Consider the following 13,495-nt stretch of genomic DNA (forward strand, 5'->3'; position numbering starts at 1 on the left):
GCTTTGAGCCAAGAAGAATATCGTTTTAGGAAATTTCTTTTTGTTTTTTTAGAATCAGAGATATAATTTTGTTGGTTTTTTGGTAGAGATTTTGTAGAATTTTTTTTATATAGAAATACAATTAGAATCTTTTATATTTGATTGCGGCCATCATGTTGGGCCATCAATGTTTACAAATTGTTTGAAAATTCAGGTTGCTTTTTGTCCTTGATTATTAGTAATAATGTGCACGAAAAGTAAATCTCATTTGATTTTATTAACTTGGTACTTTTTCGTGCACATTACACGAAATCAAAACGGAAATTAGTTCCAACTGTAGAACTATTTGAATGAAATTAGTTTGAATTAGCGAGAATTTACTTTCAAACAAAATGCTAATTTTTTGATTTTTCATCATGGAAAAGTTGTTTGTTGTTTTAACCCGTTTATTTTCGTAGATTGTAGTACATCGTTTTAAAATTTCCTGAAGTTGCTCATAATTTTTTAATTTAGTTGGTAATGTTTTTATACACTGCATATACTCCATATACTTACCTTATATATATTTACCCCAAACCCTTTTTTTGTTATTTTAGTAGAAATTGTTTATAGCTACATAGAAATAGTATAGATTATATTGGAATACAGTGTGGCCGGAGAAAAAAGAATAGAATTTATATTTTGAAAAATCCTTTTGATTTCAATGGATTTTTATGAAATTCTTACTAATTTTTTTTTTTTCGAAAACCATTAGAACTACCTTGAGATTGATTAAAGACAGAAACTGCATCTATTGTAATTGTAAACTACTGTTTCACCAGATGAGGTTATGAGTTATGAGGATTTTTTCTTTATATAAAATCTGGTTCTGTTGTTTTTTTCGGACACACTGTACTGTATATAGAAAGAATTGTTTATTTAGAATGCAATTTCTATTGTCTCAGTACTTCATTTTCGCGTGTATTAAATTTTGCGATTCACTAAACTAGGTATTTTCAGAAAGTGGGAATATAAAGCAAGAAAAAGACTGATTTTGCTTGAAACACAACGTTTTTGGTGTAAAAATACTAACAAAATACTAAGAAAAAATTTTTCGCGTGTATTTAATTTCGCGATTTTGTAATTTCGAAAAATTTAAACAGTATTAAATTTCGCGAAAATTGACCAAAAAACTCGCGAAATTAAGTACCCGCGAAAATTTGTAACACGCGAAAATATATACCAATAAGGTAAAAAGAAAGTGGGAAATTTTTCTGAGTTGGACCCTGTACGCGCATTCGGTTTTAGGCTCATTCTTAGTTAGTGATTTGTCTTTTAGACTAGGTCACAGTGTGGATCTAAACCACACTGAAACGACCGCCTTCCATCACGCATCACGCTCGCGAAAGAGCGCGCGCACATTATTAACGCCTACATGTCATCTCCAGTACATTTTAGATTATTCATTGAAAACAGATTACAATATAGTCATTTTTCATGTCTCGATTATTCGATTCCGAATAAAAGACATTCAAGGAAAAAGAAGAGAAACACCTGGGTAATCTAGTTAAAAAAACCGAAAGTAAATGGCAGACAAAGTAACGAGCCAAGGCAAAACGAGATTAGCGTACCACTATGAAAGAAACCGCCTCCGGCGGTCGATTATGTTTAGTCTAAGTTACGGAGTGATGGCAATTAATGAGACTTGATCAACTATCAAGAAGTACAATTTCGAAATTTTATTGATCGAATACTAAAAACGTGAATACAAAATACATCGCAGAAAAAAAACATAAAAATTATGGGGAACGAAAAAATAACATAAAGTAAATTCAAATATCCCATCTTGGTCCCACATTCCAATGTCAGACATAAACAGACATTAGAAATTTTGAGGCTTTATTACTCCACCAAATCTGCGTGTTACCACAAAACAAAAAACTGGTCGGGGAAGATTATAGATATATAGATTATACCTCGACTTAAAATTGCCCACGACTTGCATTTCTTTTAAAGGGTATCAAAAATCCTGCTCATGAGCAAAAGAAACTTCCTAGGCGGACATACTCGACCTCGTACATGAAGCAACAAAAGTCCGCTTGTCATTTATAAGACCTAGCCAACAATATAAATATCATAAAATTTGAAAAAAAGTTTCTATCTATATGGAAATTTTTGGATCATCTCTCCATTACAAGTCTCACTTCTTGGCTTTGATGTAAACTCCAGCCTGAAATAGAAATTGATAAAATAGAAATGACTAAAGTTTAAAAACAACAATTTTATCTGAATTAGGCGATGTGTGTTTAACAGCCTAGGCAAGGAAGGGTGTTGGAATATAATGCCTTTAGTGGAAATAATTGAAAAGGAGCATTAAAGAAAAATTTATAAATATTTTTCTACTTTTTCAGTTGTTTATATCTTCTTGGCCCGGAGGAAGCATTTTACATAATAAATTGAAGTTGAGATTAGAATTGTTTGAATATAGAATTTTTGACTGAAGATCGTTACGAAAAGTTGCGTGAAACTTTGAGTATCAAACAATTCGAGTCTCAACTTCAATTTATTGTGTAAATATTTTTCTAAATGGAATAAGAATAGTCCGGGTGTAAAACCTCCGGAACTCTAACTAGCAGGGAAGGCGCTTTATCAGGTAACCCGTCGTAATATCTAAACACCTTTTGCGGTGGCAAAGTACAAACGAGGTCAAGAAGAAAGCCTTCAACAATATCTAAGTAAGCTTAACTATCGCTTTTTATTTGTGTCACTGCGAAATATGAGTCTCTCTAGCCTGTGGGTCTACACAATAGACAGCTCCAGGCTTTTAGGCCTTGAGCAGGAGTTTTACGCTCGAACGGAGGAAGATATGACGTAGCCTAGTGGGCATCCCTTAAATAGTTGTTATATAAAAAAACAATCAAATGGAAGCTGAACCCCCCCCCCACCCTACTAATTCGTAAACGATATCATTTTACGTATCTCCTATCATCTGCTTACACGACATTATTAAACAAAATAAAGAACAAAACCATCTCCTCTCCCGCGCCACGTGAGCACAAATTTTGAAAAATTCGTTTGTTTATAGCTATATCACATCAAAGATTTTTAAGATATTTCTACAGGGTGAAAAGAAAGCTCTCGAGAAAAGGAGAAGTGAGCTTTGATCTTCCATGATCCTTCATACCTGAGCAACCCAGAGATTAGCAGCATCTTCATTGTGATATGCACAGATCTCGTGTTGTCCGGCAATAGGTCGACCGTACTGATCCGACGATGCATGTAAATATCTAAAGAATGAACAATAGATCCTCTTTAACTCGAATATCTCCTTAAAGGTTTTATTTTTATATAAATAAGTGTTCCCGTTTGAGTTTTATTTTCTTTAAAGATAGAGAGAATGGGCTTTTCCAGAAAAAAACCATATAACCCCTGTTCATTTCCGTTCCAAGGGGGTAAGGTTTGATATGTGGCGGAATTCCGTAGGGGGATACAAAATCTGTCAAAAATAACTGAAATTCCATGGGTGTACATAGTGCGGAAAAGGGTCTGACCCCCTCCCCTTCTTGGTATCCCCCAACCTTTAAGAATGCCTACCCCCAAGGATTTTGGACAAAAATAGCTAATAAATATATGTGCGATATCTTTAGAGAGAGAAAGCCAAATAATAAACTTCTTTCTTCTTTTTCACTCAGACTACTTCCATTCATGAAGACCAAATTCCATAAAAGTGCTTGAAAATAATCTACAATATATATGTAAGCCCCCCTTCCTTGCTACCCCCCCCCCCCCACTTTTCATGAAAATATGAATCAACCCTTCTTCATTTTTTTGGAAGGTGTCATCCTCCCCTTAAGAAAGGAGGACGAACTATGGGGTAGCTTTTTAAATCCTACTAAAATTCAGAATTCCAGAGGGGTTTGAACCTGAAATTGCCTGGAATTCCAGGGGCTTACAGCATTTCCAGCCACATAGGGATGGACCTCCTCAACAGGGGGTATACGGTTTTTTTTCTGGAAAAGCCCAATTCTAACCCTGATCTTCAAGAACAAATTATCTTCATATTCGAGTAGAATTCCGTCGAGTATTTGTAAGATTTTCCAAATTAAAGAGACAACTGAAAAATTGGAATAAGGGAAGTTCTGGTGCGAAATATAAGAAAAAGTTGAATGCACAATAAAGTCTCTATGAATCAAGCCTGCAGAAATCGAAAGTTTCTTTAAAGGGATAATCAGATGGTTGCCAGTGGGAACTCTCGCCCACCTCTCGAGTTGGAAAGAGCTTAGAGTTCGAAATTTTAAAGTGGAATATCCTGACACAGACTCGTCAGTTGACAAAACTACTTGGGGAATCACATTTTCAATGTATAAGAACAGGTATACTTAAAATAAAAAAAAGAGACTTTGGTTTATTATTTAGAACTTTAAGTTTCATGCCGCCCGTATGGACGACAAATCATCAGCTAAATCAGCCTTTTAGCTGCATTTCGATTTTAGCTGATGATTATCGTCCATAATAATAAATCAAAGTCTCTTTCTTTTAATTTGAACAAGCTGCTCTGATATCATCGAGCACTCTCGGCAGATAGAAGGAACAGGTACGCTTAAAAACTAAAACCATCTGATTATCCCTTTCACTCGTGCAAATCTGATTATCTCTTTAACCAAAACAAATTAACGGTGACTCACCTTCCAGTATCGGCGTGTTTGAATCTGATTTTATCGTTTCGATTCCAATTTTTGGTACTGCATTTGACTTCCCAGTCATCACCTGGTGAAAACAAATGCATTGTTTTGTTAAAATAAACTTCAACACTTTAATTTCGTGCCCATGTACCCCAGGCTTTAAAGATGTCACGGATAGGGCTATCAGTAAGCATCAATAAGCATGTTACAAGGGTAAAGACCCTCTATATGCTAGACCCATGAGTGACGTTATGCAAACACAAACATTGAAGTTGATTTCTAAAAGATTTGTAAAATCTAATACAACTCGATTTGACCTTCGTTGGCAAATTATATGAAATGTTGAAAGCAAGACTAGAATCCAACTCACCGGAATCTCCATCTCCTCCCTCTCCAAAAGCGCTGACTTCTTGGTTATGCGTGATAGGACTTTGGAAGAAATGACTGTGTAAATTACGTTTGGTTGCCAAATGTTGCAAGCGAATCTTATCTCCACATTTTATGACGGTTCTAAGGACACAAAATCGATAAAGTGAAAGATTGATACACATTTTTTGCTGAGAACAAACTATATAAGAACATAAGGCTTTGATGGCTAAAAGCTTAAGAACAAGTTAAGAACATTAAGGCTTTGTGGACAATTTGACACCTAACTAAATGGACAAAAATACTCACAAAGTGGAGAAAATAAGTAAAAATATGTTTACAAAATTTCAGGCTTCAAAACTCAAAAAGTTAAGAATATTCATAGGCTTAAAAAATCTTAGATGTTCTTATAAAAAAAAGTGTGAGATTTCTGTTTAGTAGTGTCATTTTGGGTTGAATGGGAAGACTTTAGCCGCTCCTAGAATAGACATAAAATCTCAGATAGTATTTCAAAGGTTTTTGCACCAGTCTTTTTCGCTTGTCTCGATGCATGAAATGCATTTTGATATATGTCATTTTAAAAATTGTTGATTTATTTTGACACAGGACTTTGTTCACTGCACTCTATGAAAGAGATGAGTCTGTCTTATAGTTCTTATAGTTTAACCTCAAGAAAAAAAAATATCAATGCAAGTACAATCGGGAAAGGTTTTTAACTTTCTGAAGCTACTCCGAACAAATACGAACTTAAAAGAGTTTAAGTACAGCGTGAACAGAAAAAAACAGAACATAATTCATATCTTCCCAACTCGTATGATTGAGTCACTTGATTTCGCTTTTCAAAAACTTTTTGAATAACATTGGGAATTGGATGTCTACTGATTAGACAAAGAGCTTGTATCTCGCTATTTCAACCTCACTTAAATAAACAATGAAGCAAAAATTAAAACAGATTTTTTATAAAAGTTTAGAATAATCGAAATGAAGTTGAGAAATTGAAAATAAATTAACTGGCATAAAATACATGAAATATTTTTTGTTTGTACAAATTATGCTCTCATTTTTCTGTACACACTGTACATCAGGATTGCAAATATTTCTTATACCCTCGATCGCATTTCTGACCATGTCTTCCTCGAACAATCCAATAACTGTTTTGATCATCAGCACTTCGTGAACCAGTGACAGACTACAAAAAATGAATTGAAATGCATTTTTTACCATGCTTAAACTAGCTTGTCTCTATTTTTCAAAGAAACAAGCTGGGACCTACCTAATGAAGACTGTCAAAAAAAGACGAAAAGCAAGAAGAAAAAAAAAAGCCCAAAATCAAAATAAATCTTGAGAGAAAGTAAAGGTGCAAATAAATTTGCCAAATGTAATTGGATTTTACAGTGATTTTAATAAAAGTTCCAACGACAATCAGTTTTATGAAAATAAATCAGGCTACATCCTATGAATTACCATTATGAAGGATGTTGTATGAAAGAAAATGATGTAATGATAAAAACTCAAGAAAATAGGAAAAAAAAGAGATTTCCAGAATAAGAAATGTACAAAAGTTCAAACCGAAAAAAATCAATACACTGCATCATTGTGCAAAAAATCAAAAAAATATAGCGAGCTAATCCTGAGAAAAGTTGATGACAAGCGTGGTTTCCAGGTAGGCTTTTAAAAAAATTAACATTTTATGGCAAATGTCTGACAGAAAGAGTGGAATAAAAGGGAAGCTTTGTTGTGTTGGTATGTATAGAAAAATCAAACTAAGACAAACGGCAGAATTTGTAAGGAATATGATGAACATTTTAGCAAAAAAAACTTTAGTATAAATATAGAAAGACATATAAAGAATAAATGGGACAGTGATATAAAACTACATAAAAAATAAATGTTGATAACAGCTTTCCATTAACCTGTGATCAGATCATCATTGTTTTTTACATACCATGCTGAAACTTTTAGGGATGTCAGAAAACAAACAATCTGACAAATAAGCTCGAAACAAACAAATCTTGAATTTGTAAGGACTGCACATTGTTTGAAAGGACTGGGAATGACATCTGTTATCAGGTCAAAAAATTGCAAAATTGGTAGTTAAAAAACAAAATACCTGTTGACCAAATGGTAGTTAAAACAAGCAACATGCTGAATGGACCTACCTGATGATGAAACTTAGATAGCAATAAGGAGAAAAACAATCATTAAGAAAATATAGCGCTTAGCGAAAATGCATTAAATGTCATCATTGATTGTTGATGGGGGGGAGGGGTTTAGGGAAAAAAGAAATAGAAAGTTCCGGTTGCAAAATTGCAAACGTTTTATTGACAATTGAATCATGCTTGATGGTGGCATTGTTATCAATAATTTTTTTAAGTGAAAAAACAAAGAAATGTATGGAAAAAGCCCAATTCAAATCTGCAAAAACGGCGATTTCCTGCATTTTCGGCCGGAAAAATCTTTTCCTCAAAAATCGGACTCTGCAATGATTTTGGCATTGTTAATACGCATCTTTGAGCAAAAACTAATGATAAAATCTCGAGAAAATGCCAAAAAAAAGTTTTTCCGGCGGAAAATTTTTTTTCTCAAAAATCGGACTCGGCCATGTTTTGGGCATTGTTATTAGGCATCTTTGAGCAAAAAATCAGAAAAAACTAATGATAAAATCTCAAGAAAATGCCAAATAAACAGTTTTTCCGGCATATTTCCGGTATTTTCGGCCGGAAAAAAATTTTTCTCAAAAATCGGACTCGGCCATGTTTTGGGCATTGTTAATACGCATCTTTGAGCAAAAAATCAGAAAAAACTAATGATAAAATCTCAAGAAAATGCCAAATAAACAGTTTTTCCGGCATATTTCCGGTATTTTCGGCCGGAAAAAAATGTTTCTCAAAAATCGGACTCGGCCATGTTTTGGGCATTGTTAATACGCATCTTTGAGCAAAAAATCAGAAAAAACTAATGATAAAATCTCGAGAAAGTGCCAAAAAACCTGTTTTTCCGGCATATTTCCGGCATTTTCGGCCGGAAAAATCTTTTTTCCAAAATCGGGCTCCGTCACATTTTAGGTATTATCATTTTGCATCAGTGTGCAAAATTTCATAAAAAAATATAAAGTACAGCTCGAGAAAATCAAGAAATACCGTTTTTCCGGCAAAAATGGGTTGCACCGGCGATTTTTAGAAAGTTCCAGCTTCAAAACTCAGTTCTATTGACGATTGAACCATGCTTCATCGTGGGCATTGCTATTTATAATGTTTTTGTGTGAAAAAACAACGAAATATAAGGAAAAAGTCCGGTGAAAATCTGCAAAAATGGCGATTTCCGGCATTTTCGACCGGAAAAAATTTTTTCTCAAAAATCGGACTCGGCCAAGTTTTGGGCATTGCTAATACGCACTTCGTGCAAAAAATCAGAAAAAACTAATGATGAAATCTTGAGAAAATGCCAAAAAAACGGTTTTTCCGGCATATTTCCGGCATTTTCGGCCGGAAATAAATTTTTTTCGAAAATCGGGCTCCGTCACATTTTGGGCATTACCATTTTGCAACATTGTGCCAAAAATCAAAAAAAACTAATGAGCCAATCCTGAGAAAAGCTGGTAACAGACGGACGGACGAACGAACAGACGAACGAACGGACGGACATCGGTTAATTTATAGGACCTCTACCCCACCGGGGTAGGTCCAAAAATAAAATACCTGTTGAGCAATTTATACTTTATACCCAATATGAATATCACTGGGACGATAAACTCAAACTTACATTGTTTGAAAGGACTGGGAATGACATCTGTTATCAGGTCAAAAAATTGCAAAATTGGTAGTTAAATAATAAAATACCTGTTGACCAAATGGTACGGTAGTTAAAAAAAATAAAATACCTGTTGACCACTTCCTGATCCATATTTGACATCATGAGAATGTAATCGTATGTTTTGTCTATTGTTAAATAATTTCAATGATGAACCACATGTCACATGTTGGAATTCTATAAAAGAAGGACATTAGTCAAAAGAGAGAAAGTTTTATTTTGTATGACTCAAAGACATTTGATTGCAAACTACAGATTTTAATCATTCAAAATAACATCATATCTAGCAAAAAGGCTATAAGACATAAGATAGGATAATTAGCCTAAAAAAAGAAAACTTCTAAAGGAATTTATGAAAAATTAAACTGACACATTTTAATTAAAACAAAAGTCCCTGTTGCAGTGTCAATTTTTTGCATATTAAAAAACCTAAATGACGTCATCAATACAAGATTTCCAGTATGTTGACTTTTGATCTGTTTTACCATCATTTTTATGATAAGGATAGCCTTAAACCTCCTCTAAGTCTATACCTACACATAGCTAACAGGTTTGGTATAGAATCCTTTTCATTTTGCCAACACGAGACTCAGTTGAGTGTAACCCCTTTTAAAATTGATGTTTTATTTTCAGAAACCTTCAATTTAATTGCGCCAAATCTGTACCGTGGTTTTGTAAACAAATTACGATTACTTTTGGGTTTGCAAACTATTGGAAGCCAATATCAATAGAGTATGTTGCCAAGAGTAATTGTGCCAAATTTGACCGCTCTCCATCACAGTACTGTTGTCATATTCGCATAATTCAGATTTTGCACTTTAGCAATTTTAGAGGGAGAACACTGCTACGGAGAGCGGTCAAATTTTGCACAATTACTCTTGGCGACATACTCTATTGGCTTCCAATAGTTTGCAAACTAAAAAGTAACCGCTCTCCCTCACAGTAGCCCAAGTTGTCATATTTGCATATTTTAGAATTTGCAGTTTAACAATTTTAGAGGGAGCACACTGCGACGAAGAGCGCTGAAATTTTGCACAGACACCCTTGAGAATAAACTCTATTGGCTTCCAATAGTTTCCAATTCCAAAAGTAGTCACAAAAACTTCAAAACGCTAATTTGAGAATATCAAACGATTATCAAACGAATATCGAATAGACCTTTTTTCAAAGAGGCCACCCTGTTGAATAATTATGTAGTCCAGCAGAAAAACAATGATAAAACCATGCATAATTATTACAATATGCATGATACAGTAATTATGCATGGCTCTATCATTGTTTTTTATGGCTGGACTACATAATTATTCAACAGGACGTCCTCTTTGAAAAAAGGTTTATATCAAACATAGAATATCAAACCAACTTCAACTTAATAACAAACGCACGTGTACTGTCAACTGGTCTAACTTGGGACTATCTGACAAAACATGGGACGAAAATTCAGCCACCATCGGGCCATTCCAGAATTTGTCTGTAACAAGGGGGCGGACGACACAGGATTTCTGAGGGCAAAAGTTTTCACCAAAATTTAAAATTTCCAAGGCGAGAGAATAAAATGTACAATTGAATTAAAAAAGGCAAAAAAGAGTGGAATTTCTGATGCATTTTGCAAAAGTATATACATGGATTTTCACCACTAAAAGCGTAGCTCTAAAGCTCTAAAACAGCATCTAATAACATGAAAACCAGAATATGATTCTTCAATGGGAATCAAAACTATAAAGTGCACTTACAAACATCAATTTGTCAGATCTAACAAAATTTATAACGGCACTGTCATCATTGACAATAAAACAAAGAATATTCTGTCAAGAGCCTTGTAAACATTCATACAACTTCCATCGAAATGATCTATCACAGCTCAGTCTGCCATTTTTAGTGGGATCCGAGGATTGAGCCAAGAACTCTCGCAGAGCGCCCGAGCTCCCACGCGGCGCACACCGTGGGGATGAAAAACTTCAATCTGTCAATCATTTTCTCAAGCGAAGAGTACGCGAAGCGATTCTAGCTTTACGATAGTGCCGTGGATCATCAATGGATACTAGTATTCAATTATCATTATCCCTTTATTTTCATTCCTAGAACTTTTGCAAAAAAAAGGAAAAATAGAAAAGTTGTATTTTTTACTGCTCTATTCACATACTGAATTTGAAAGATCTTCTATGTATGTGGCGTTTCTTTTGCAAACTTCAAAAAACTGATTTTTGTCCCGCCTTTGCGGGATTTTGGCTCAAGTGCTTGAGTGCAGCATAGGGTCCAAAGTCCAAATATGCGTTTCCCGTAATTTTTGTATGAAGAGTTAGGTCTACACTGACTAGGCGACTATCTAAAATATGTTCTGTTCGCGTTATAAAACAACTTCAAATCCAGTCGGTCGGTCGGTCGGTAGTAGATTTTGTCGGGTTTTTAAAATCTAATGAATCCCAAAGAATCAAGTCGGCAATCAACAAAATCTCTTGCCGCCATCTTTGATTTACCAAATTCAATGTGCGCAACGCATGTATGAACCTTAAAAGCGGACCTTATTTTCGGATCTCGGGGGTATTGGCCCTACCGTGTCGCCGTATTTCGACTTGAAAATTTCAATAAGGGTGCATGAAAAAACTCAAACGGGACTCAATGTGGTAAGTAACAAAAACTCTTAGGGCCGGTCTCCACTTGCGCGCGCTTCGATTGCGCTTTTTCGAGCAAAGCTTCCAGGCTATTGGTCAAAAGAAAAATGAAGCAACTCCATTGGCGCGAACTGACGTAACGGTTGAAAAAAGTTGAAATGTGTTCAATTTTTTTTTTCAAGCGCGCGCTACATTTTTATGACGTAATCTTTTTTCCAAGCAAAAAGGATTGAAGCCCAAAAGTGCGATCGTAGCGCGCGCAAGTGGAAACCGGCCTTTAGCGAATGATGATTCAAAGTACAAAGAAGTGCTTAGCTATTAAAAACTTTTTCCGACATTTTTTCAACTTGTCCGACTCGGGATTTATGTTTTGAAGGTGAGTTGGTCGGGCGACGCGAACGGAACATATTTTAGATTGCCGCCCTACTGGAAAAATAAAAATTATTTCTGAGGCTAGAAAAAATTAAAAAATTAACGTCGTCCGACAGGGGTAGTTAACAAAAATTTTCTGGGATGGCACATTATTTCACACCGAACCTTCAAAGTCAAAGTCAACGGCGTATTAAAAAATACACAATTTCTCTTTCGCACAGAGTAGGCTTTTAAATCGAAATATGAAAAAAATCTGTAGTGGAATACACAACGCGAATGTCTGGAACGAAGAAGACCAAATTAGTGGCAAAACGATGTATGTCGAGCGCGTTTGACGTCACTTTTTCTGCGCGGCAAGTTACACACTCGTTATTTGTTAATCTCATCGGGCGATAGGCAGGTAAGGCGGCAGAGGTTCTCTAATTCTCCTATTACTGACCGGTCATTTTGAATGAGAACAAAAAAGTTAAAAAGGTTAAAAAGGGTTTTTTTTAATTCCGTTTTTGCTGAATTCAACTGGACTGACTGATGCGTGATGGAGGGACTAAAAACTAGCAGAAATAAAATAACTTACCATCTTTACATCTGACAATTTGTAACAAAATGAACTGAAGCATGCAATAAAAAGCCTTTGAAGGCTTCATGATTCAAAATTTGAGAGGGAGAAAGGGTATCCAGTAAAAAATGACTCGTCGAAAATCTAATGTTTACAAAATAGACGCGACCGTCATCGATTGGCTACTCAATAGAGGTCATTGATTGAATTCCCGCTAGCCCGTGATATTTTGCTTTCTAGCCTGACGAAAAAATTAACTCCGCATGGCGCGATATGATTTCCCCAGTAAAAATCCCAGCTCCATATGTTCAATATACATTACCCAAGTTTTACTGAAGTTTTGCCAAAAAACTCATATTTTTGTGAATTTTCTTTTGGAAGAAATAATATTAACCAGGTAGTCTAGGTAAAGTATTAAACTTTAATATGATACATCTTTTTGTGTTCATTACATTAGAAATGGCTAAAGAGAGGACCTACACCGAATCTTTTTAAAGTTTACGAAGTAAATCTTGGATTTTCAGCTAGGTGCTCATACTTATTCAGAAGACGCCTTAAAGTCAAGGGACGGTCGTTGATTTTGCCCCGATTTTGAGGCAGTGTCTGTCAAAGGCGGCCAAAACATCGCGATTTATAAGGAGTCCACATTCAGAAACCGATGCCTAACTGTAGCTCCTTTGTTGCGAAGTAGAGGACAAAAAGGATTTCCTTCTTTAAAGTTGATAGAAAGTTTCACATGGAACTTGATGCTAGCACTCCTGAAGGTATAAATTTCTCATTACTAAATGTACTATTAAACTTTTGTTCGCTCTTCTACTGTAAGACTCTGTTTAGCTTTATCAGTCCTGCCTGAATGGACGATTTCTGATAATTTGGAGTTTCATTATTTTACAACACACGCTGTGGTCACCAAATTTTATGGAGATTAGGGGTAACTCACATATCAATACACCGTTTAACAGTCTCGCCATCTCCACCTTAGAGGCGGTATGTAAAAATGCCCACTTTTGTACTGTGGAAAGTTAGACAAATGTAAACATTGCCATTTTTTTTCTTTCCTTTATAAAGATAATGTTTTAGATATTTGAACATGATATTAATGACAATTTTATGTATCTCTTCTGAAAATTTCACAAAAA

General features: G+C 35.0%; 1 protein-coding gene across 1 annotated transcript; it reads right to left on the reverse strand.

Annotated features, from left to right (window-relative positions):
• Positions 1-1,682: 1,682 nt before the first annotated feature.
• Positions 1,683-12,548, reverse strand: LOC136806597 (stromal cell-derived factor 2-like). The gene is made up of 7 exons (XM_067063189.1): positions 12,375-12,548; positions 8,887-8,993; positions 6,113-6,195; positions 5,011-5,150; positions 4,644-4,725; positions 3,143-3,245; positions 1,683-2,188 (listed from the first exon to the last, which is right to left on the reverse strand). The coding sequence occupies exons 1-7, from the start codon at positions 12,442-12,444 to the stop codon at positions 2,159-2,161; spliced, it is 615 nt and encodes a 204-aa protein (XP_066919290.1). The 5' UTR covers positions 12,445-12,548; the 3' UTR covers positions 1,683-2,158.
• Positions 12,549-13,495: the final 947 nt, after the last annotated feature.

This window comes from Clytia hemisphaerica, unplaced genomic scaffold (genome assembly GCF_902728285.1).
Source record: "Clytia hemisphaerica strain Z4C2 unplaced genomic scaffold, Clytia hemisphaerica genome assembly, whole genome shotgun sequence".
Lineage (NCBI taxonomy): Eukaryota > Metazoa > Cnidaria > Hydrozoa > Leptothecata > Clytiidae > Clytia > Clytia hemisphaerica.